Source organism: Aulonocara sp. 'chitande type north' Nkhata Bay, linkage group LG19 (assembly GCF_057382095.1).
Source record: "Aulonocara sp. 'chitande type north' Nkhata Bay isolate Kocher_YH1m ecotype deep benthic linkage group LG19, A_spYH_male_GT1.1, whole genome shotgun sequence".
In the NCBI taxonomy this organism is placed as follows: Eukaryota; Metazoa; Chordata; class Actinopteri; order Cichliformes; family Cichlidae; genus Aulonocara; species Aulonocara sp. 'chitande type north' Nkhata Bay.
Window position 1 is genome coordinate 21629309 of NC_141362.1, and position 25850 is coordinate 21655158.

Genomic DNA, 25850 nt, shown 5'->3' on the forward strand with positions numbered 1-25850 from the left:
GCTGGTTTACCCTGATAAGGGCTTCTGTGGAAGTCTGGCATGGCTCACCTGTGTTATTATTGCATAGAAGAGACGGTTAAGACTGGTTTTAACTCGAAAAACAAGACTTCACTTAGTCACGCAGAGTCCTATCATGTCATTAAAACAATGTGCAATATAAAGAGAGGCTCTCGTAAATTTCTTATGTAATATCCATCAATCCATCAGTCGCACACTTCTACATTGCGGTTGTTGTCACCGCAGAGAAGAGTGATGTTTAAGATTGTCTAGTGGCTTGTAGAGGTGCATGGGTGTGTGGGTGGTGCCCATTGTGGATCATACATGGTGACTGGCTGTGTTGTGTGCTTCACTGTGAGTAACAGTCGTATGTGACCTGCCTCAGGTGGAGGAGCGATCTAAGCTGAACAGGCAGAGCTCTCCAGCACTGCAGCACAAAGTGTCCAACCGCATCTCCGACCCCTCCCTCCCACCCCGCTCCGAGTCCTTCAGCAGTGGGGGCATGCAGCCTGCCCGCACCCCACCCATCCACCGTTCCAACGAACCACAGGTGTGTGTGTGTGTGCGCGCGCGCGCGCGCAAAAAGAGGCACTTTCACCTTTCGTGCCTTCTCTCACATATTGTTGTCCACCTCACCCTTAACCATCCTTTGTCCATTTCACTCACACTGTTAAACTCTGACTTCATCAATGTGTTTATCCCCACAGATGGCTCACCTGGTTCCTGTGAAAACCCACACTAGCTCCATGTCTGGCTCTCAGTCTCTGCAGGACCAGAAAGACTCAGCTCTCAGTGAGAGTGTGAGTGTGGGCTCCCCCAGGCCTGAGATGCCTCGTCAGAACTCAGACCCCACTTCTGACACCCCGGGACCTCCACAGCGCAATGCTGGCAGGGAGGAACGGGACCGTGACAGGGATCGAGATCGGGATCGGGACAGAACCGCTTGGCTGAGAGAGGAGGACATCCCACCCAAGGTTGAGATTCATAATCAGAAATGAAGGCTAAGAATATTTGGTATCTTTTATTAACCTGTGTTTATGCTTTTTATTTATTGTTTCAGCATTTTTTGAACTCTGTGTTTAAATATTGCATAGTGTAGTATACTTGCAATTTTATTAATAATCCTGTTTTAAATGAATGTTGGCCTCTCCAGCTGCTTGACAAAATTCATGCTATACTGTACATCATGGTGTTTTACCATTTCCCTCTTTGCCATGGATCGGTAGTGTACTTTACAAAGACGAGGATACATGTTTTGAACATTTTTCCAGGAGAAAAAGCAAAGTTTTATCTTGTTTCTGTGTTTGTCCAGGTACCCCAACGGACCACTTCCATCTCCCCAGCCTTGGTCAGGAAAAACTCTCCTAATGGAGGAGTAGGTCTGGGTCCTCGGACAGGTTCTCAGCTTATAAGGGCAAGGTAATGGGCAAAGTAGCAAACTGATTTTGAATTACTTTCTGTAACATTTCCCATGTGTTATTCCTTAGTGTGTTTAAACAGAAATAAAAACTTGTATTTATTTGTACTTTTGTATGAGGATACTGCGTATTTAAAAGGTCTGCTTTCATCCTTTTTCAGCAACCCTGACCTGCGGCGCTCTGAACTCTCTTTGGACGCTATGCTGCAAAGAACCTCTTCCAACTCATCATCTTCCTCGTCCCCTTCATCTCAGGGGGGTTCAGCTGAGAGGAGAGGTATAAAACCTCAAGCTCTTAAACACATAATACAGGCTCATAAGACACATACAAAACCTAATCTGGCAAACATCAACATCAAGTGAATGCTTGTAAGTAAACCAGAAAAAAACCAATGTGTAGGCAGAGGATCACACATACTGTGTATGCGTACCTCCACATACATTGACATGGATTTCGAGTCTATCAGCAGGACATTGCAGTTCTGCACCGATCAACCTGTCTGATGTGCCCTGTTACTCTGGGCCTCTGGAGAGGTTGAAGAGAGGAAATGAGAGAGGGAGATAGAGAGAAGCGCAGAGCGAGGTGTCAAACAACAGGCCAGAGGGATATCTAAGATATGCATGGATTTCCCTCTGACAAACACATAGAAAGGTTGAAGTACCTTGATATTAGTTGGATTTATTTTTCAACTCTGTTGACAGAAAACAGTCTTAAAGATGGAATAAATACAGATGGAGAAAAATAAAAAAAATTCTAATGAACGAGTTTCGCAGTGAATTAATATCTAGATTTGAGTTAAACTGCTAATTTTCTTTTAATCGCCATTTTTTGTTTTGGTAGGTCAAAGCAAGCAGGAGGGATCCCCTCTAGGAGCCAATCAAGAAGCAAAGCTCAAGCAGGAGGAGGGACGTGAGTCAACAAGACCCAGCAGACCTGCCGTGAGTCAAACAACACAGACACACAAAGAACCTCTTTCTGTCACAGGCATCTCCTCTCTGGGAATCTTTTACAGGCCTCCTCCTCTCTTTTTCTACTATTCACTTGATCTTTCTTTCTCTTCCCATCTCTTTCTTCTTCTATTCTTCAGAGCTATAAGAAAGCCATAGATGAGGTTAGTGAATATTGCGCCCCCCCTCCCGTTTCCTTTATTCTGGTTTTCCTTTGATCTTCAGAGGCCCTTTTCTTCCCCTGGCATGATGGAGTTAGTGGGTTTCACAAGAAGATGATGTTTCCTTTTTACGCTGACATATCAGGGTGTAATGGCAATAGCAGTGCATGTGTGCTTCTACACACATACCTGAGAGAGTGTATATTTGGATGCGTGCCTGTGTGGGTTTGCATGTGTTGGGTGGGGGCGTGTGTGAATATGTGTGTACTGCAAAGCACCTGAACAGTCTTTGAATTTCTTTTCCTGTTTCTCCATTATCACGGTTACTGGTCAGGAGGAGCTGGTAAGCGCACCGTGTGTAATAATCCTCCCCCTGTCTGCATGATTTGGTCTGATCCATCTTCTTGGGTGATGGGGAGGCGAGGGAGGGGAGGAACCATGGGCCAGTTGGCATGGGGGCGATTGGTAGAGTGGAGTAATTCTGCACTCCAGTAGTTTATAAAGCTTGATTATATGTCTTTCTCTGTTCTTATGACTTGTGTTCTCAAGGGTCGTACTTGCTTGTGAGTGAATGAAAGTGCTGATTTTGATCAATCCTCATGTTGAAAGTTAGAATTTAACTGTTAAGATTTTTTTAAAGTGTACTGCCAGATCAGCACTCTTGTTCCACGGCTCTTGTGTACAGGCTCGGATTGCTATGTGACAACAATTAAGTTGGCCTTTAGTCTTGATGGTCATTATTTGTCTGAATCTTTGACCCTCTCCGTTTCCTTTGCCCGTTGTGTGTGATTTGGTCTCTCAGTCTTGAGGTTCTGAGACTGAATGAAATCACCTTTTCTCTCCTCTTTTGCCTTTGTTCACAGGACTTAAGTGCATTAGCTAAGGAACTCAGAGAACTAAGGGTAGAGGAGGGAAGCAGACCTCCAGTGAAGGTAAAATGACAACTGTAAATTCTCTAAATTCAAACATAAATAAAAAGTTGAGGATGGAAAATAGACAAAGCTAAAAGCCTGTTTATGTTGTGACGTTAATCAGGTAGAATGGTAGTGACAAATCTTCATGTAGAGATAACGGGCAAAACAAAGTTCTCGTTCGTTATTAAACAGTGCAAATTTAAATTAGACTCTGTCATGTTAGATATCTCTGACCACTGCTACAATACAATTTTAAATTGTAATTAGCCGATGGGATTCAGTCTAAAAGAAACATTGCTTTAAATATATTTTTGCTTATTTATAGTAATCTCAGGTTAATCGTAAAGCTACAAGTTGTTTGAATTGCTTAACATTTTTTTTAGGTTCCACCTAACTTAAAAGTGACTGTTATTTTGTGTTAAAAATGTTTTTATATATATTAAAAAGAACAGAATATGTGTATCTATGAGATCTAACAATTGTGTTTGCAGTGCAATTTCTTCTTCACAAAAATCCTTAATTTGTTTCTATTAAAAAAGGGGAAAAAAGATCTTGCTAGGCAAAACAACTTATAATAATAACTGACCTATAATGACTTTCTTCAGCCTTCACTGACACTGCTGACTGCACCACTCTGCCCCACTTCTCTTTACACGGCTGAGCAGAAACCATACCCCACTACCACACTTGCATCCATATCTGCTATTTTGCAGTCTATTTCATTTTTGCTGTTGTTGCCAAAATTGATGATGCATTTGTGCAATAGTGCCACCAACTGCACATTAGCAGAACAGCATGAAAGATCTGTGTTCTCTTTCCCACATTCTTCACTGATCGCACAATATAAACCAAACCGTATATATCTGGTGCAGTCTAAATGACTTCTAGAGGGAATCAGATACAACCGTAAATCTTCTCTCATCAGTGTTTCTTCTCAGTGGTTCGAAAGTAAATTTTTCTCTCTACGTCTTGTTCATTGACACAGGTGACAGACTACTCGTCTTCCAGTGAAGAATCAGAGAGCAGCGATGAAGATGGGGAGACAGATGGAACTGTTGCTGTGAGCGATATTCCCCGCATAATGTACGTTTTCGCCTTCATGTTTCCTCTCTTTTGCTCTGACATGCTAGTGTTCGTAGGTTTGGGATTAGCACAATGCCAGTAGCATAGTAGTTGGTTTAATTTTAAATGTAAATATTTAAGTCTCTGTATTTTTCTTGCAGGCCAGCAGTGCAGAGTAGTGGAGAGTCATATGGAGGGTTGACAGAAGACTCTCTGGGAGATGCCTATAACAGCTCGAAGGACAGTACTCTAGTAATGAGAGAGGTGACGAATATGCATGCACACACTCAAACATGCTTACACACTTACAAAACTGTTATTGCTGTAGAGCAATATATTCTTTTGTGCTCATCTTTCTGTTCTCCTAACTTCTCTTGATATTTATATGTCTTTATTTGTCACACAGGCAGAGGAGAGGAGGAGAGGAGGTCATAGTGAGAGCAATGGGTTTGGAAATCATGGTAACCATGGTAACCTCCCTGACCTGGTGCAACAGAGCAACTCCCCGTCAGCGACACCCACCACAGCCCTGCAGGAGCTCAGCGACATGGCTGAGGTGAGACACGGGCACAAATTGCACACTTTAACAATGATTCCTGTGTGTTTATGTCACACTAGGTAGACTGTTGTTGGACTTACTGATTGTTTTGTGTCTTACAGTTTGGTGTTGGTGGGTCCAAAGCATCATTTACTCCATTCGTTGATCCACGGGTCTATCAGACCTCCCCAAGTGATGACAATGAGAACTCAGCAGCAGGTAGTTGGATAGTGTAGAGTTTTAGTTAAATGTCAGTCAGTGAACTCCATCTTTGAAATCAGCTGTTAGTGGAAAAAGGCATTTCTTATCTGTCATCATTGTTGCCAAAATCACATATTCCCTTCTGTCTTTGTTCGTCTTTGTCTTGGCAGCCATGTTTGCCAATGAGCTGCTGAGGCAGGAGCAGGCACGACTAAATGAAGCCAGGAAGATCTCTGTGGTAAATGTCAACCCCACCAACATCAGACCCCACAGTGACACGCCAGAGATCCGCAAATACAAGAAACGCTTTAACTCCGAGATCCTTTGTGCTGCACTCTGGGGTAGGACGGTGTAGCCTTTATCTTACCCACTACAGAAAGCAAAATATTCTATTTGTGTGCTTTTGTTTGCTTTTCTCTGACTCCAACTCTTATCCGTACACGTTTAGGTGTGAATCTACTAGTGGGGACAGAAAATGGTCTCATGCTGCTCGACCGAAGTGGACAGGGAAAAGTTTATAACCTGATCACCAGAAGGCGTTTCCTACAGATGGATGTACTAGAGGGCCTCAATGTGTTGGTCACCATATCTGGTAGGTTTAATATGCATACAGTATGCACAACTCGCTCATACCTGTACCTTAAGTTACACTTTCTGTAACAGACATTAAGGTAGTAAAAGACATGTTGACAAAATCTGTTTCGTAAGTAGCTTTTTATCTCATTTTTTACAGAAAGAGGTCATTTGTTTTTGATTCTTTCATTAATTTATTTTTTGTTTTACAAAAAATTTGATTATTATCATTTTAATACTAATTTGATCGATTTTATTTTCCTGTTTGCCCCTACCTTCACAGGGAAAAAGAATAAGTTGCGTGTCTACTATTTATCCTGGCTGAGGAACAGAATATTACATAATGACCCAGAAGTAGAGAAAAAGCAGGGTTGGATTACCGTAGGAGAACTGGAAGGCTGTGTGCATTATAAAGTTGGTAAGTGTCTGTTTGTATGAATAAAAATAAAGTTTAATTTGAAGGGCCATTGTAGTTAAAGTGGTATTATCTAACCTGTTGTGAAATTTATAAACCAAAATTAAAATGGGTAATATAATTTGCTGCTGATTTTGACGAATACCTTGGAATTTTCTCAAACCCCAACTTGGTGAAGGAGCTGATGTGCAAGAGCTTTCTTGAGAATTTTAGAAATTAGTCAGTGCTTGGAAATGAATCCATTGTATCTATGGTGAGAGTTTTAAGAAGTTATGAACCACATGAAAGAGTCAATTTGATAACAGACCAAAGCAAAGGGTGCGATCTTAGCCAGAATCTTCTCAAGGAACCTGGCAGGAATCATATCAGATGGCCAAGAAAAGGTGTGCATAGGAGATATTTGGGAGATCTGCCATGCAAATAGCTGGGACAAGGATTAAGCAATACTTAGAAGGTAAAATCTAACAACATAAGTCTCTTAAGAAATCCCAACCAGCAAATGCTGTGGGAGCACGAACCTAAATAAAGAGTTCCTTGATACTAAATAAATAAAACTGAGTGTTCATTATATACACTGGGCCAATGTAAGGCCACTTCTAATTTCTTGTTGTCTTAAATGTGTCTTTGTCATGTTTGCAGTCAAATATGAGAGGATCAAGTTCCTGGTGATTGCTCTGAAAAATTCCGTGGAAATCTATGCCTGGGCTCCAAAACCCTACCACAAGTTCATGGCCTTTAAGGTAAAGAAGTAAAAACTGAAATGACATCAGTGCTCAAAAACATACTGGACACACGCATAAGTAGAATGCATGTCTACTGCGTGCACAGCATGTGTATAAATTTATATGAAGTTTATATACTATATATGACTGCTGGCCTTGTAAATTACAGTTTCATGGATTGACTTTATGATTTTATTTCTGTTTCTTTGATCGCGCCTCCCTTGACTATGTGTCATTCTCTTTCAGTCATTTACAGACCTACAGCATCGTCCCCAGCTGGTTGACCTGACGGTAGAAGAAGGTCAGAGGTTAAAGGTCATCTATGGCTCCAGCGTGGGCTTCCATGTCATTGATGTGGACTCAGGCAACCCTTACGACATATACATTCCCTCACATGTAAGTACAAGACTACTTTCTAAATATGTCTAAACATGTTTTATCAATGGGACTCTTTCTGTAACCATCCACATCTCACTCCTAAGTTTTTTCAACCGTTACCTGCTTATTGCCGCTTGAGACAACGCTGACTCATCTGTTGTTTCATGAGGATTGACTCATGTTGGTTCTGGCAATACAATTTACTTGGATGATTGAATGTCATTTTTTGTAGTTTGCTTCACTTGGTGTATAGTACTTGGATTATCTTTGTTAAGAAATCAGGTTGTTCATGTAAACTGCTTGCTTTTATCACAGAGCATAAAGAAGGAACACCTACTTCCAAATGTGACTTTAGAATTGCTATCAAAAATCAGCTTGTTCATTTTAACCACTCCACTCTTTGAAGGTTGGGAGACAGTCACTAATTTTCCTCTTGTATGCTTGAGTGAAAAATTAAATCTGGTTCTTGCATGCAGATTAGTTTGTTCCATAGTGGATGCAAATCTCAGGTTTTAATGCAAATCCAGGTCAAAGACAGTTCAGCCCAAATCTTAACTTCTTGGCAATATTTTAGTAGACATGATGAACCACAGATGAGACATGTTATTCTTGAGCTGTTGTACCGTGCAGTAATGCATACTGTACATGGGGATAAATACCCGAATATTCTTAATCACTGGCATGTTTTGCTATTTCAACCTTTCACCCATGCTTCTTTTTTCTCTCCTTCCCTGACAACTTCCTCCTCCAGTGTGCCAAACAGATGAAGGTGACATCCTGCTATCCACCTTTTAGATTAGATCAATAGTTCTTTAGTAAAACCCCTGTAGTGGATACACAGCAGCTACATGTGCCTATATGCAGTTCACTAGTGTAGATATTAGATAACCAGAAACTGGTGAACAAATTTGTCTTACCCACAGCAGACAGCACAAGGCTCTCGAAACATGTACTTACTTCCAACAAGAACAAGAACACACAATTTAAACTTAAAAAATAAAAAAGCTGACATGCAAGAAAATTATTTGTATTACAGTCAAACAGCGTTTCCATTGACTGTATTGCAGTCAGGTTTTGGGCATACCTGATGGTATGCACTTGACTTTCACAGATCAGTACCACCACAATTTGATAGCTTGTGTACAGTAATTGAATTCATTAATACATGAAAGCTAGTTTGTGTTTTGAGTGCCTTTGTAAATGTATGTGCATATTCCTGTGGGGGTAAGATGAGTTTTTTCACTGCTTGCCTTTCTCCTGAATTGTTGTCTTAGAGTTCATCTGGCTGCCACAAACTGCTTTCAGGTAACTACCATGAAATAGCATGCTGACACAAGTAACAACACTTACTGTATTCTGAGGCACCACAAATGGAAAGTATACAGGTTCAAGCAACCCAAAGACTTTCATGGTCTGAGGCTCCAGATACTTGAGCAGGTTGTTTGAGGATTATAGAATATAGTCCAACCCCCCCCCCCCCCCCCCCCCCCAAAAAAAATAAAAAAATAAAAAAAAATAAAAAAATGAACCCACGCCAGTCCACAGCTTAAATTCTAGTGATGAAAGCTCTATAATATTTTAATCTAATGTAGATTATGATTAAAGTTGACAGATTTGATTAAACCCTCTGAAATGCTTGCGTGTGTTTATCTGTATTAGATCCAGAGCCAGGTGACACCCCATGCCATCGTGGTGCTGCCAAAGACTGATGGAATGGAGATGCTGCTGTGTTACGAGGACGAGGGTGTCTATGTCAATACCTATGGTCGAATCACCAAGGACGTGGTGCTACAGTGGGGAGAGATGCCTACCTCTGTTGGTAAGCCCCACCTACATATGGATTTATTAATGCTTTTGATTAAAATAGATTTCTGTTAAAATTGATGTAATTATAGAGTAATTCAGTCCAGACCTTAAAGCAGCACAGAGAAATAGCCAGATCAAAGATCTAAATTAAATTAGCAAAATATGAAATAAAGAAATATTAATATGCATTTCAGCTCCTACATGTGTGTGCATGCGTGTGTGTTGTGATATGAGGTCTCTCAGAACTGTGCTAAAAACATAAAAACTCATTAGTACAACCATGAAAGAGGCTGTCAAAAATGAGGAATCATAAATAGGAACCACTAGCTCTTATAGTGAAGCAGTTCACTGATATGGTTTGCGTTAAATTGTAATAGTAGGCAGGTCCACTGTAAACCAATGCAAACTTGTTCTGAGTTTTGAGTAGACCTATGCGGTTTAACATAGCTCTTAACCACCATCATCTGAACACAAAAGGTTGATATATATTTTTGCAAGCTAGTTGTTCCATCCCTATATTCCACATGATGCTCCTTCCCACTTGGAGAATTGATGTCAAGGCCCATTGAAACTGTTGTGACAGTATGTGGTGTCCCAGAACCCTAATAAGACACTTAATGTTGCTTGCTGTGTTTGCCATGCATCTGTATGTTTGAGAACTCCAGAAAAGACTCTAAAAATACTGTTTCTTTCTTGTGTTGTAGAAAGTATTATCATGGGGTGGCTAGTAGTGTTACATTAGTACAATAATGCTAGTTCTACCTGGATTATTAAAATCTGTCCCGTGAGCTCAACTGGCAAGGTTTAAGAACTGCCATGTTGGCGAGGAATTGTTCATGAAATATATTTTATTTCAGTTGAACTGCTCAATAGTCGCCTCTGACCTCTTACTTCTGTGCAGTGTGGAAAAAGTACAAAGAATAGGTCAGCACATGTAAAACATTGCATCACTGCATAACTTGCTAGTTAAGTTTTCAAGAAAAGAAAATATGCGAGTAATAAAGTTATAAAGTCTTTCTACACTGTGGTCTGTTGAGTTTTTATATATACAAGGAAATGAACTGTATGTAAATCTGATTATACACTGTTTTACATATTTTTTTAATGTTTTTCTATTTTTCAGCCTATATTCATTCTAATCAGATTATGGGCTGGGGTGAGAAAGCCATAGAGATCCGTTCTGTAGAAACGGGTCACCTGGATGGAGTTTTTATGCACAAGAGAGCCCAGAGACTAAAATTCCTGTGTGAGCGGAATGACAAGGTAATATGCTGACTTACTGCTTTGGACTAGTGTGGCACTAGTCACATACTGTAAAATTACCTAACACTACTTGCTCTAGTTTTGACCTATCTCGAGTGTTTTGCGGTTGCAGTGCTTTTCTGTATGGATAGAGCAGAGCCCACATTTGCATATGGAAGCTTTTAAAACATGAATTCTAAGAACTAAGTTTATTATACGGTGCACCCGAAACATAACCAAACAACAAAGTTTGAATGAACTGCCACGCATAATTTTAGCGTTTTGGGAATAATACTGCTGTATTTCAAGAGTGGGACCATATCTCATACACTCCCCTTTCAGTCCCATGGTTTATATATGCCTCCCTGCACTCCAGGCAGTTTATTATCTCCTTCTCCTTTCTAATTTCCCACACTTCTCATTAGTACTGTGGATCTGCTCAGCCCAGGAGCTGCTGCCAGTCCTCATTAATGCCTTCTTCAGGCTATATGGATATATGCTTATCTTTCAATAAATGTCGCCTAGCCTAACTCCGGATGTGGTCCCTTCTAGTGAAAAAGAGTTTTAGATGCAGGTTGGACATACCTATACATATGTCACAGTTTGTAGGTGGTGATGTCTCGAGTACACTTAACATATTATTTGATAAAAGTAAATTCAATTGCATCATTGCTAATAATAATTGTGCTTTTTGAGAACACATGCTTTTCATGTTTTTTTTATCCAGGTATTCTTTGCATCCGTGCGCTCAGGAGGTAGCAGCCAAGTTTTCTTCATGACGCTCAACAGAAACTCTATGATGAACTGGTGATGTCTCCCCTTACTCACTCTGCCTCACTCTCCCACTGGTGGCAGCCGACCTTGACCCACCACACATCTCACAAGTGAACCCGACTCACCGAGATGCCACAAATGAACTGTTGCAACACTGGAGAGGCTAACAAAGTGTAGAGAGAGAGAAAAAGAAGTTATTTTAGTGGAAAAAAAAAAATCTAAATAAAGACAGAAGTTATTCTAGATTAAACCGGGTCATTCAGAAGCCATCCAGCTGACTGGCAAACTGGTGCCACCGACTTTCCAAACAATCTCTTCTTCCCTGTTTCTCTGCAACTCTTCTTTTTATGTAGCTCAATTTTTCTCTTTATTCCCTCAAAACTGACCAGTGCATCCAAGTGTTTGACAAATGTAGAAATACACTTTTGACCTTTCTTAACCCCCCTCCCTTCACTCCTGTCCATCTTGGTAGCTCAAACTCATTTTCAGTCCTTTGAGACCCATATTCATCAATTTCTTTACTTCCTACCCACTGTGTGTGGAATACTACTACACCTCAGAGATTGGAGAAGCAATATATGAATACAATTTAATCTAAATTTAAATATACTTCTAATAGAACGGTGCAGGGAGAGCAGCTGAGAGATGACAAATCCTCTTTGAATGTCAGCGATGAAAGCAGACAGCCTGATTGATTTTCTTTCTCCTTTGACACTCCCTTCCTCCTCCACTTCCTCCCCTCACTATCTTTTGGTTTCTGAGAAAACCGAGTTGTGATTTAACGTTCGATCGCATGCCACCGATAGAGATGCGGTGAGACATTCTGCCGTCAGGTGGGTCTTAACAGTATGCAAAGATGATATCTGTGTCCCTTTAAAATGAAAATCACTGGTCCATCCTGTCCTCTTCCCTTCTTTGTTTTCCTTTCATTCCTCACCTCACCCCTTTCCGCCAACATCGTGATGATGATCTCTTCACTTTTACGTCTTTAAACTCTGAAGGTGCTGCATCAGATATACTGTAATATTAAACGAGCAATGGGAGTGGGTTTTTTTTTTGTTTTTGTTTATTTCTGTTCTTTTATTTTTCTGTGGGACAGTTTTGAGTCAGACAGTCTTTGAAGTTTGATGAAATGTACAGCACATCTGTGTCTCTGAAATCAGGAGTGTATTTTAGTGTGTACGTATGCGTGCGTGTGAATTTGTGTATCTCAATCAAAGTTGGACATTGAAATCAATGTCCGGCGAGAATAAAGTAATTCATGTCTTTGTGTGTAAACTTACCTTAATCTGATCAAAGCAACACTGAGTGTGTTTACATGCAGATTTATAATTTTATCTTCGTAGTATGAAGTTTATGAGTTGGTGTCTGAACACCATACGTTTAAAATAGGCAATATTAATGGCTGATTTTGGGGTGGGAGGGGGGTGTTTTGTGTGTTTCCATGAACACAGTAGTGTCTTGGCTGTTCACTCTTACAGCCGCTTAGCTGCAGAAATATGACAATGCATATAAAGAGCTCATAGCCTCAACAGGATATGAGCTACTATCCCAAATACTGTGTGCATGTGAAAGCACTCGTTGTTAACAACTGTGGGGTCGTCTTGAATCATGCTCCTCCTTGGTTGGTTCTTCTGATTTTTGGCTCCTAACTGTTTGTACAGTGCCTAGCATGATGTAAGCAAAACTTAATCAGAGGCCAAAAGATTACTGCTTTTTTTTTGGCCGATATGGTTACATTACAGGTTTGTTTTTGGTTGTTCTTTTTTTAATCTCTGTGAAGGTTATTATCTAACGTAACTGACTGGCGATGTTATTTTTCTCCACTTATGGAGATGTACATTAACAAATTTAAGAGTTTGATTATTCTTTGAAAGGAGCAACTAATTATGACGAAACTTTGCCATATATGTCCAAATACTTTGCACAGCTCAATCATCAAAATTATGAAATCGATTTTACTTGTCAAAATTGAGGCGATTTTGGCTTTACATTAAAACCGTCATCATCCCACCACCTGGAGACAAGCTTCGGGAAGCTCATGTAGAACTCAGTTACTGTAACTATGAAAATATGAAGACTTTGCATGAGCAGTAAATTAAAACCACTAAAGACCTAAAACTCACACCTTTAACAGAAATGCAACCAGCTGGCACACCTGCCACATATAATAGTCCTGGTGATGGTTTAAATTTAAAGTCAGAGCTTAAAAAGATGGACTCCTGTTTTGTAATAACTTTGCTCTTAGATTTCTCAGTAAATTGGTTCTCTGGTTCACAAAAAATGGACATGTTTCTCAAAGTAATGATCCTCTGATTGAAGTTCTTATTTTCTGTTAAATTGTTGAATGTTTTCTGTTGTATTTTCAAGGATTTTTTACACATCCATATACAGTAGTAGCTGTTACTGTGCACCTGTAACTTAGGGTTACCGATCTCTGTTAGGGGGAGCAGGCTCTAACATTATAGCAATAAAGAGCTTAGCTGCAGAAACCACTGTCTTCCGTGTGTGTGTGTGTATGTGTGCACACATGCATTTCTGTGTCTGATTAATGATCATGTGGGAATGGGGCATTATTGAGGTGTTTGTTAATCATTTAATTCGCTCCCCTCATTGGAAAATGCTGACTGTCATTACACTGAGGTTTCTCCTTTCAAAGACGAAACCACTTTATTCTTTATTCAATTTAATTCTTGTTTTCTTTATTTTAAAAGAGCATTACTAATGTCCTGTTTTGGGATTTATTTGTTTTGTAAAAGAGATGCTGTAAGAGAGAAATAAATGAAACTAGCATTACTCTTCTCGAGTTGTGTGCTTTCTAAACATGTTTATGAGAGAGTCAGTTGTTTTTTGCAAGTTTGCACATTCGTATCACGTCTGATCCTCAGACTTTGTCCAGTCCAGCACTCAAGTATATCATTAACAGCAAATGTGTGTGTGTGTGTGTGTGTGTGTGTGTGTGTGTGTGTAAGAGTGAGAGGAAGAGAAAGATAATGTCATTGCTCCTATCAAGAAAAGCATTTTTTAGCAACAATATGCTAACTTTGGATTCCATATTTAATTGCAATATAAACGTCATGTTTCATAATAATCAAGTGGAAGCACCACACAGAAGATCTTTAGATCAGAACTTTTCAACGTAAATTCTTCATTGTCTCATTATACTTGCCATAAATATGATATACTATAGTAGTATGTAGGTTTGTGCATTGAAATCAGGAATATTATTGCTTCATTTATTTGTAAAAGGTCTTCCTGGGATGTGTGTGCATCTATGTGCATGTGCCATGTGTGTGTTTGTCTTTAGTCAGTGGACACAGTGTAATCAGGCATGCTGCTTGATCATTGCTAAACTCCTGACACTTTGGACCCAGCATGAAGACGGGAAAGGTAAGCGTATTTGGACATGTACATTCTTTACATTCTTTGCGCTTTATAAATGGCTACATATCTATCTCCTTTTACTGGCTCATGGAAAGCAGTGTTTGAAAGCAGGTGTCGTTGGCGTAAAGATGCTTAAAGCTTAGAGACTGTTAAATGAGAGGACACTGGCTTTTAATCATCAGGGCGTCCTGCTTGCATTATTACCTTGCTTAAGACACTCTCGTGATTAAAATTATGTGTCTGCTTCAAAGAGACCTTAAACTTGTTTAATTACTTTTGTGTGAAAGCATTTATTTACAGAAATGGTGAATAAAGGAGTAACTCTTTGAGCCACCCCTCATTTCTTTACATTTTGCCTCTTTTGTGTGCCTTTCTCTTTTTTTGTATGTCCTCCTCTTGTCTGTATATATTTCTGCTGTTTGGTGTTTATTCCTGCTGCCTGGATACCTCAGGAGCTAGACCTTCTTCAATTTTATTCTTCTTCTTCAGGAATACATGACAGTATTCATGTTTTTATTTATTTTGTTATTCACTGTACATGTGGGTGTAGCATTTTCACTCATCCAAGTGACTTCTTCAGTCTCAGCTGACTGCAAGTTTCCCAACCTTGTACATTTGCATAATGATTGAAACTAGCACCGTTAATGTACAATGGGTCATAAAGTCAGTTATCAATGATCAGTATTATATAAATTGTAATGGGATCAAAGGGTATCAATATCTGTCTGTCATTTTAAAGAAGAAGGACTCCACTGCTGCATTCATCCCAGACTGGAGGTTATCTGAAATTTGGAGATGTCCTGCCTACTAGAGAGAGCCATTTGGGTGTCATGGAGCAATGTAGCAGTAACAGCCTAAGCAGGTAGAGCGAATAATGCTCTACCTGTTGATCTGACTGTCTAACGCTCAGCTGGAAAATGTACTTGAAAAAAAAATGTTACCTTTCCTCCCCCAAAAGGTAGGAAAGCAGCAATTGTTTACTCCTCCTGTCCCATGCCAGCATGCCCTGAGCTTATCATTAGGCAAATGTTTGCGCTATAACTGTCTGTACTGTGTTCAGCTGCACTCTGTCCTCTCACACCTGGACAACAACAACACCTACGCCAGAATGCTGTTTATAGACTTCAGTTCAGCATTCAATACAATCCACCCCTCACAACTCATCAGGAAACTGACAGACCTGGGTATCAGTTCCCTCATCTGCAAATGGTTACTGGACTTCCTGACCAACCGCCCCCAACATGTCCGGCTGGATAACCGCTGCTCATCTACCATCACAATGAACACCGGTGTACCACAAGGCTGTGTGATGAGCCCTTTCCTCTACTCCCTCTTCACCCACGACTGCAGACCTGCTGATGGTTCCAACACCATCATTAAGTTTGCAGATGACACCACGGTGATTGGCCTCATCAGTGACAACGATGAGGCCGCCTACAGGGAGGAGGTGGATCGTCTGGCTGATTGGTGCGACAGAAACAACCTGCTGCTTAACACCGAGAAGACCAAGGAGCTCATCGTGGACTACAGGAGGAATGCTGACCCACATCCACCCATCCACATTAAGGGGACGGCTGTGGAGCGTGTGAGCAGCTTCAAGTTCCTGGGAGTCCACATCTCCGAGGATCTCACCTGGACGACCAACTGCTCCAAGCTGGTCAAGAAGGCTCACCAGCGCCTCTTCTTCTTGAGGACTCTGAGGAAGAACCACCTGTCCTCAGACATCCTGGTGAACTTCTATCGCTGCACCATCGAGAGCATCCTGACCAACTGTATAACAGTCTGGTACGGGAACTGCTCTGCCTCGGACCGGAAGGCGTTGCAGAGGGTCGTGAAAACTGCCCAGCGCATCGCCGGAGCACCACTTCCTGCCATAAAAGACATCTACAGGAAGCGGTGTCTGAAAAGGGCTGGGAAAATCATCAAAGACCCCAGTCACCCATCACATGGACTCTTCACCCTCCTGCCCTCTGGGAGGCGCCACAGGAGCCTCCGGACTAAGACCACCAGGTACCGGAACAGCTTCTTCCCCACAGCTGTCAGACTCCTGAACTCTGCCTCCTGACATCTGACCCACGTTAAACTCATGGACTGAACATACACACACCCACAATGGACAACTGTACCCTCAAACACAATAATAACATGGACTGAACCACCACTCACAACCACTAGCACTTTATATAGCCTCTGTAGAAACTATCTACACCCTCACTTATCTTAACTGCACTACTGTATAGCTCTGTGTAAATAATCATTCTGTACATTCGATAATCTTTAATCCTACAACTGTTTACAACTTGCATAGTTCCCATTTCTGTATAGCTGTATATCCCAGATTCTGTAAAGTTATTTATTTCATTTCATATTCTGTATAGTTTTTCATATTTATATCCTGTTCATAGCCTGTACATAGTTTGTACTCACTACAGCCTGTACATACTTATAGTTATAGAATATTCACAACATACTTCATACCGTGTACATTATAACATACCATAATAGACCCATTTCTGTAATATACTCACATATCTATATTATTGCTAATATATATTGTAATATATCTATATCACTAAAGCACTTCTGGATGGATGCAAACTGCATTTCGTTGCCCTGTACCTGTGCATGTGCAATGACAATAAAGTTGAATTCTATTCTAATTCTATTCTATTCTGTTGTTTTTAGTTGCTTCTGTTCCCGTAGAGGGGGTCAGATTTCATGGACTCTGGATATTAGCTCTGCTTTTTCCAGATTAGTTGGTTCTCTTACTGTTTTGTGTAGTATATAATGAGAATATTAAAAGGATATTTCAAAGTCATATGGGATGCAGGTTTTTGGGGCCCTCTTCTTTGGAACCAGCTCCCAGTTTGTTTATGGGAGACAGATATTTACTTGTAAGATTAGGCATAAAATTTTCTTTTTTGATAAAAGATATAGATTAGGTGACCATGAATACTCCCTTAGTTATGCTGCAAAAAGCCTGAGCTGCTGGGGCCTGAATGTTTCTCATTCGCTCCCCTTTTTTAATCACTGGGTGTTCAAACACCACTCTGTCTGAGATTAGTAATTATTATTCTCTGGGTCTCTTTCACAATGTGTCTTTTGTGCTGTCTTCCTCCCCTCACCCTTGGCCAGTCATGGCAGATGACTGCCCCTTCCTAAGCCTGGTTCTGCCAGAGTTTTCTTCCTTTTAAATTTGAATTTTCCATTCCCACTGTTGCCATCTTTTTCACAGGAGGTCATTTGTTTTTGAGATTTTCTCTGCTACTGTACACTCTTTACCTTACAATGCAAAGGGCCTTGAAGTGCCTGCTGTTGTGTTGTGGTGCTATATACATCAATCTGAATTGAACTTGAACTTGAACATTCAGGAAGTTACATCCAGCTTGTGTTAGAGCAGTTTGGAGCTGAATGTGAAGTGACTGGCAGGAAATGGGAATTAGCACCTCCAAGTGCAAAGCCATGGCTCTCGGTTAATGGTAGACTGCCCACTTTGGGTCAGAGATGAGTTCCTGCCCCAAATTGAGTAGTTTAAAGATCTCTGAGTCTTGTTCACAAGTGAGGGGAGAATGGAGCAGGAGTTCGACAGAGAGCTGAGTTAAAGGAGCTGAGCTTAAAAGCAAATCTCAAGCTTTATAGGTTGATCTAGGGTCCTACTCCCACCTGTGGCCATGAGCTGTGGCCAGTGACCAACAAAATAAAATTGTGGATACAAGCAGCAGGAATGAGTTTTCTCTTCTCTGAAGGGTGTCTTTGCTTAGCCTTAGCCATAGGGTGTCGAGCTTGGTCATGTGGGAGAGGCTCAGAGTAGAGTTGCTATTCCTCTTCACTGAAAGGCGGCTGCTGAGGTGGCATTGGCATCAGACCAGGATGCCTCCCAAATGCCTCTTTTTTGGGTATGACCTACAAGCTCAGGACATGCTGGAGAGATTATATATTTTGGCTGACTGAGATTGCAGTGAATCTCTGTAAAGACTGCTATGTAACCAATGTAAGTGGCCAGTGCTCTCACTGGCATTCATGCTTATCTGTATATTAATTGACCTGTGGTTGTGTCTTGGTGCCAGCCACAATAAAAAAATATATAAAAGGGTGGGGCATTTTCCCTCCTGGGTCCCCACTTGTCCCCCACCCCCTTCTTCTTGAATCCATTCCAGTAGTTTCTACAATCTCCTTCAGCAATTTCCTGACATCAGGGAATTTATATCTTGATAGTTACTCCTGTTGAGATGCTACGTAATAGGCTAATCACAGTAGTTGTCAGTGTGACATGTAATTACATTTCCGGGGAGGTCCACCACAGCTTATGACATGGGTTATATAAGGGTGGTCATACCAAATATTCACTTTCAAGTTTATTGGAGTTGTATAAACTTTATTTTTGCTTTATAGATTGTATTTCCATGTATATTTGCATGTTTCAATAACTGGCTGTTATTGGGTTAGCCATAGTGTTGTATAAAGAACTGAGAGGTGGCTCCAGACCTTCGCACAGCACTGTATTTTTATTTCTACTGTGAAATAACACTGAGTTTATTATAAATAAAGCAGCTTGTGTTTGTTCGTCTATTAATTTCTGTGGACTCATCATTACTGTTCACTTCTGCAGCAGCTAACAGGCACTCTAGCTCTGGCTGTGTTCACAGCCACTCTGGGATCCCTACAGTTTGGATACAGTCTTGGAGTCATCAACGCACCCCAAAAGGTAGACTACTTCACCCTTACTAAGCTACCCAATTGTCCCTGCCAGCCAGGGTGAACAAGAGGGATGTAAAATTCTGTAGCAATTTGGTGCTTTTTGATTACATTGTTAGGTAAGGTAAGGTTTATATTTAGCACTAGACTGGATGACTGGGAAGTAGAGATTGACTGATATAGGATTTTTAAATAATGAAATGACAGTGAAGTTTGAAAATAATCTTATTGTCCATTGTTGCAAGTTTACATTCTGTCCAATTTAGTCATGGACTGTAAGAGATGATAAAAATGACCTTCTGATTACTATAGCACACATATACACACTTGGGAAGATCCTCTACACGCTCAGTACATTTAACTTTCAGTGTAGTGTTAGTGCTTGAGTGGGCGTATTTGAAACCGAACAATAATCTTTTCCTAAATCTAACTGAATAGTTTTAGCAGGTAAAACATCACCGAATAGTGAACCAGAATCTGCCAGGTTCCACTACCACCTCACTACAGAAGATTTGAAATTTAAAAACTTTTATATTTATCAGTATATCATCAATATTGCAACTTTGTAATGAACATCAAAAAGTTAAGAAAATGATTAAATGAATGAAGAAAAAATTAACTAATGTACTGTCTGTGCTTTGATGAAACTTCTTTGTACACTGTTATGAAATGTGGTGAAAAAACAAAATCTGTCTATACATTTGTATAAACTGTGTATACTGAGGGATGTTCATGGTGGATTTTCTCCCTATAGGACTTCACGTTTGGATGCAACATATTTGTATTTATTTGTGCAAGCAAATTTTGAGTCAAGTCTATCTCTATGTTTGCAGCCTTCCTCGTACTGTTTCATAACATGTCTGTGTCTGTATTGTAGATCATTGAAAAGAGTTATGGCCAGTCCCTGGGTGTGTGGACAGAAAGGGCTGCTGGTTCATCAGAAAACATCACAGAAGAAGACCCAGGTCACCACCCTTCTGTGATCATGTATTGGTCATTGTCAGTGGCAATCTTCTCCATCGGTGGCATGGTATCCTCCTTCTTGGTTGGATTTGTGGGTGATCTGAAAGGGAGGTAAGAAAAGAAAAATGAATTAAAATGGCACAAGTGAAACAAATTTGGTTAAAAAACTAAAAGCTAGAGTATGGAAAATGATTAGACTAACGACAGGAGTGATGTAGCAAGTTTAGGGAGGAACATTTTTTGTATTAAACTGTCAGTTTACTTTCTCTTGTTTTGCAGGGTAAAAGGGATGTTAATGGTCAATGTTCTGGCTGTAGCAGCTGGACTGCTGATGGGTCTTTGTAAGATGTGGAAGCCACACATCATGGTCATCTCAGGCCGCGCTGTTATGGGTTTCTATTGTGGTACATTAACGAACATCTTACAGTCTTCAATCAACACTCACATAATGAAATCACAGTGTTTAAGGGTTTTATGGAAACACTGCGCTGGGATTTCTAAATGAACAAGAGTTCCTAAATTGCACATGGACATTAAACAACAGTCTTGTTATACTGTCGTATCTGTAACTGCAAATGTATTAATTTAAATGGTTTCACTTATAATGCATATTTAAGGTCTGGCATCTGGGCTAGTCCCTATGTACATTGGGGAGATTGCACCAAAAGCTTACAGAGGGGCTCTGGGAGCATTACACCAGCTCGCTGTTGTCATTGGCATTCTAATCAGCCAGGTGAGCTACAGTCATCCACGCACATGTACATGCACATCATCTTTGCTCAAGAGCACATGGAGGATATAATCTGAAATGTATATGTTGATGCAGGTAATAGGTTTGGATTTTGTGCTTGGTAATGATAAAATGTGGCCCCTGTTGCTTGGTCTGTCTGGAGCTCCAGCAATATTACAATCCCTTCTGCTGCCTCTTTGTCCTGAGAGTCCACGATACCTTTACATCCTATTGGGCAAGGAGCAAGAGGCTCGACAAAGTAAGTACAGAAACTTACTCCTCATCGTGGAACTTTCAAATGTATATTTTGGCAGTACGCTTGGGTAAATTATTGCACATGAGAGGTATTAGACACACTGTTGGCAGCTGGTTTGTTTAGCTTAGAACAAAGAGTAAAAATAGAGGATAACAAAAACAAAAAGACCAAAAAACAGGACACCGGGGAAGTGTTTTTATTATTTTTGGAGACCTTGATAGGTCTCCAACTGGCAACTCCTGGCAATATGGCGAATAACTGAATTTCCAAGATTCCTAAATAGCTTTTACTTTTCTCTGGCAATACTTTTTGGCACATTTACTGATTCTTTTATAGTGCTTTTCTGCTCTCCAGGAACACTCAAACAATTAACGCCAGCATTTTGCCTCCCATATTAAAGCCATTTTTAAAAGCATGTTTTTAACTGTACAGGACATTTTAAATTATAGTCCTACAACAGTTATTTAAGTAAGGAATTGGAAAATTTTATGATTTGTTTCAGGTCTGTGTCGTCTAAAGGGGCCGTATGATCCAACTATGGATCTGGAAGAGATGAGAAGGGAAAAAGAAGAGGCAAACAAAGAGGCCAGAGTCTCTATCTTTTCTTTGGTAGGTGTCTGTGCAGTTTTATTGTTTATACACCGTTTACCATTCATTTTCACAAAATGTCAATATTTCAGCAGCACCTCAAAAGAAAAGTTCAGGTTTTATGGCTTTAAAACAGTTATTTTTGTATTTCAAATAGCCTGAGCCACTAGAAATAATATTGCAACCAGAATATTTCTGAGTGTATAATACAGCATTCTGGTATTTCCACTGAATTCCCCAAAGATAGGGAGAAAAAAAAACACCATTCACACAAATTTATCAAAAAAAAAAAAGTTGTTTTTTTTTTAAAACAATATTTCACTTTTGTCTGTTCTCTCCCAGATCTGCTCTTCTGTATACAGAAAACAGCTGGTTGTTGCCCTCATGATGCACCTCTCCCAGCAGTTGTCTGGCATCAATGCTGTGAGTGGAAAAAGCAGTTTTAACTCTGTCTGAGTTAACTGACTACAGACCTGTGACTTTTGACGCTCTATTCGCGTCCATCGCGTTCGGTGTGAACACACCGTAAGTATGCAACCACTCAGAGTGTCAAGAAAACCTTTGCTTGTTTTCTCTTTAAGATCTTTTACTACTCTACGGCTATCTTCTCTCGAGCTGGTGTCAGTCATCCAGTTTATGCCACTATAGGAGTCGGGGTCATCAACATGATCTTCACTATGGTGTCTGTGAGTAGCAATATGAATACAAAACACACATAAACTTGCAAAAAATGTAAAACAGGAACCATGTACTGGCATAGTATTGTTTCTTCAATCTACACACTGTTACATACATGTAAACACACACACACACACACACACACACACACACACACACACACACACACACACACACACACACACACACACACACATTTATATGTATATATGTGTTCCAGGTGGCACTGGTGGACAGGGCTGGCAGACGCACCCTAACTCTGGTTGGTCTTGGGGGAATGTGTTGCTGTGCTGTTGCCATGACAGTGGGCCTCAAATTGCAGGTTTGTCACTTCAGATTCACACCTTCAGTCTTTTTGCAATGCTTTGATCATATTATGTAGTGCAGAAAAGTTACATCACTGTTGATATCTTGATCAACTTGTTTATCAGTCTGTATTTTAAAAGTAAAGCAAACAAAAAGACTGTATAAAACAGGCAATTGCATAATTACATTTAAAGATAATTATAGAATATTATTATGTGTTAAGTTCAGATGTCATTTTGAGTCGGGAATAAAGCCAGAAAAAATAGCTGGAAGGTTGGGTTCTGCAGAGAGAGCTCCTACATTTCTTGTGCATACTCAGTGAGACACGCATATGAACAGAAAGTAACAAAAAGTGCTCAAAGCGCATTTTTTCCTTTTTAATGTCCATAAATTTGAATAAAAATGTTTTTCTTGATTGATGTGCTCTTTCCTCCAGAATGAATATTCGTGGATGAGCTACGTCAGCATGTCAGCTATCTTCCTCTTTGTAAGTTTCTTTGAGATTGGGCCTGGTCCCATTCCGTGGTTCATAGTGGCTGAACTGTTCAGCCAGGGACCTCGACCTGCTGCTATTGCTCTAGCTGGCTGCTGTAACTGGACCTGCAACTTCATCATAGCCATGACCTTTCAGTATATACAGGTGAGGGGGAAAAGACACACATAGGCAATGTAAACTTGTGCTTCTCGTGAACCCAAATAGGTTGACATATCTCAGCTTCACTAATAATTCCTGATTTGTGTTTTTAATATTTCTCATCAGGATTGGTTGGGTTCTTACGTGTTCATCCTGTTTGCCGTGCTGCTTCTTGGCTTCGTACTATTTATTTATTTTCGGGTGCCGGAAACCAAGGGCAAATCCTTTGAAGAGATTGCTGCTATCTTCCACAAGGGACGTTGGATCCCTACAGATAATAGTGAACTGCAAGAGCTTAAATCATCCACAAATGCCTAAAACAAAAGCTGTTTGCTTTTGAAGTCTTATTCTATGATATACAAGTGTATATTCGATATTATTTCCTAGATGCTCGTTTATCACACACTTATCAATTTAGCGTTATAACGACCACCTGATTTGTTAAAGAGAAATTTTTTAAGGCTTGTGAACTACACAAAAACCAACGCTGAAATGTTGGAAAGTGTCATGTTTCCGTTATGCATGGAGAAAGGTTTACATTTTATCAAAATATGAGGGAAACTTTCAAAGAAGCTACAATCATTTTACACTGACAACAAATAACATGACATGACTGACTACAGAAAATTACAACCCAACTCTGCAGTTCACCTCAGCTCTACGAAACTTAGTTTATATGTGTAGCATCGTTAGTTTCCAGGATACTTACTACTGTTTTGGTTCTCTTTTATCATCCTCATAGTGATATTTACAGCCACTGCACATTATTATTTTTAAGTATATAAACTAAATGTAAACTACCTACTCAAGACCAAAACTGAATAGAGACTGGCTTATGAATACTGACATATTTAGGAGCTAAAGAGCTAGATGTCGGCATATGAACAAGGGGAGAGCAAAAAATAGAGCAAAAAGGAGAATGAATATTGGATTTGAATTCATCCTGGGTTTCAAATTAATACTAATTTTGCTCTTTGTGCTAGTGTGTAAAATACTCAGCTTATCAGCTTTAATCTTCTGCCCCCAAGTGGTTATAAAAAATAGTGCTGGCTATTGGCATTAAAGCATGAAAAAACTTAAAACTTAATGAATGAGCTAATGAAACAGCACTGAAGTTAAAACTTGAAACACAAGAGACAACAAACTATTAAAGTGTATGACTATGCTGTATGAATGTTTAGCTGCCACCACCGGATATTATTGACTTACAGGAGCATGTCACCTTTAATCTGCAGAATAATGTATGTATATCCATGTATGTGTCTTACACAAATGAAGTTACCCAGTGATTATATTAATAGTGAGTGCAAGCCTTTGTTTACTTTGTAAAACTGATCAGTGCTTTGAAAGCTAATCATGGTGTAGTCCCTGTTGTGATGTTAAATTACGTGAATTTGAAAGAACATTTATTTATACTCAGTTTAGATTGAAGTGACGTATTAGATGTGATTTTAAAGACTGATAAAGATTTATATTATAATTATTATTATTAATTTCTGCATCATCTTACAAAGTGCACCTGTAAAAAAAAAAAAAAAAAAGAAAAACGGAAAAATGGAGGAACTTTGTGTGTTTACAGTATGTAGCAACACACAAAAAAGACCATTCACTTTGGAAATTCCATGCAAAGAGTCAAGGAGTTCAGAGAACAGATGGTTGGAGATGGGTGTTTAACTGATAATAGAAGAAATTTACTTTGCTTTCAGACACATCTGCTTACCCTGAAACACAATCTGTTTTACGCAGCCCCCAGCAACACCCAGGGAATAATTCAAGACCAATTTGCAGTTGTCAGTGTCATCACTTCACTGTATAAGCACCACTGTTGTGTTGTAAATTAAAATCATCATGGGTTAATGCACACATGGAAACACAGGATGGTGCTTTCTCTATCTATGTTTATCTTTAACCACAACAATAACAACCTTTGCCCTAGAGAAATATATATAAATTTTAATGTTCACATTACAAGTTAACAGGCCATATATGTTATGCTTTTAAGAAAATATATTGTCTGATTTTCTTTGTACAAGAAAAAATAAAAGAAGTATTTTAAATCACAATTTTCATTTCGCTGTTTTATTACATTTCACTGATGGACAAACGGCAAATGAAGACATCATGGAAACCCTGGACTGAATTTATCTGCCTGCACTGATTAGCTCAGCAACACCAAAAGACCCGAAAAGGGGTCAAATAACATGGATCATCATAAATTCTATCTTTGGAATAAAAAAAAACAACTTCACAACATCTAACCATGTCAAGAACACTCTCAAGGAGGTATATAATTGTCAAGGTCTACATTCAAGAGATGTCTTCATGAACAGAAATACAGAGGGTGTACAAAACACAAAACAAGAAGGCCAGATTAGACAGAAAACATCTCAAAAAGCCTGAACAGCTCTGAAAAAGCAATCTCTTATCAATCTCTTTTCCTAATCTCTCCAGTAGAGTATGCTTTTCAA

General features: G+C 39.8%; 2 protein-coding genes across 6 annotated transcripts in view; both read left to right on the top strand.

Moving 5' to 3' along the window:
* Positions 1-13945, top strand: part of LOC147306968 (traf2 and NCK-interacting protein kinase-like) — a 59648-nt gene extending 45703 nt beyond the window's left edge. For 3 of the 5 annotated variants that reach the window (XM_086275269.1, XM_086275266.1, XM_086275268.1), the window contains 19 exons: positions 383-547; positions 705-971; positions 1310-1416; positions 1576-1691; positions 2256-2353; positions 3387-3455; positions 4423-4520; positions 4661-4763; positions 4906-5055; positions 5160-5256; positions 5409-5579; positions 5687-5830; positions 6095-6229; positions 6866-6966; positions 7195-7344; positions 8078-8095; positions 8986-9145; positions 10256-10395; positions 11102-13945. In XM_086275269.1, the coding sequence (XP_086131395.1) occupies positions 383-547; positions 705-971; positions 1310-1416; positions 1576-1691; positions 2256-2353; positions 3387-3455; positions 4423-4520; positions 4661-4763; positions 4906-5055; positions 5160-5256; positions 5409-5579; positions 5687-5830; positions 6095-6229; positions 6866-6966; positions 7195-7344; positions 8078-8095; positions 8986-9145; positions 10256-10395; positions 11102-11185 (2373 nt within the window). In that variant the 3' untranslated portion in view covers positions 11186-13945. The remainder of the gene's footprint in view (positions 1-382; positions 548-704; positions 972-1309; positions 1417-1575; positions 1692-2255; positions 2354-3386; positions 3456-4422; positions 4521-4660; positions 4764-4905; positions 5056-5159; positions 5257-5408; positions 5580-5686; positions 5831-6094; positions 6230-6865; positions 6967-7194; positions 7345-8077; positions 8096-8985; positions 9146-10255; positions 10396-11101) is intronic. The other 2 variants (XM_086275267.1, XM_086275270.1) reach the window with 1 other exon arrangement.
* Positions 13946-14398: 453 nt separating this feature from the next.
* slc2a2 (solute carrier family 2 member 2) lies at positions 14399-25445 on the top strand. The gene is made up of 12 exons (XM_086273868.1): positions 14399-14538; positions 19142-19237; positions 20105-20301; positions 20470-20594; positions 20808-20923; positions 21017-21179; positions 21679-21785; positions 22107-22187; positions 22346-22450; positions 22663-22764; positions 23185-23388; positions 23509-25445. Exons 1-12 carry the CDS (start codon positions 14524-14526, stop codon positions 23698-23700), a joined length of 1503 nt encoding a protein of 500 aa, XP_086129994.1. The 5' UTR covers positions 14399-14523; the 3' UTR covers positions 23701-25445.
* The last annotated feature ends 405 nt before the right edge of the window (positions 25446-25850 follow it).

Excerpts from the sequence above, each read along its gene's own strand:
- slc2a2 (XM_086273868.1), top strand. Across the intron at positions 22,188-22,345 it reads AGTTGTCTGGCATCAATGCT|ATCTTTTACTACTCTACGGC; the intron begins GTGAGTGGAAAA and ends TTTCTCTTTAAG. Across the intron at positions 22,451-22,662 it reads TGATCTTCACTATGGTGTCT|GTGGCACTGGTGGACAGGGC; the intron begins GTGAGTAGCAAT and ends TATGTGTTCCAG.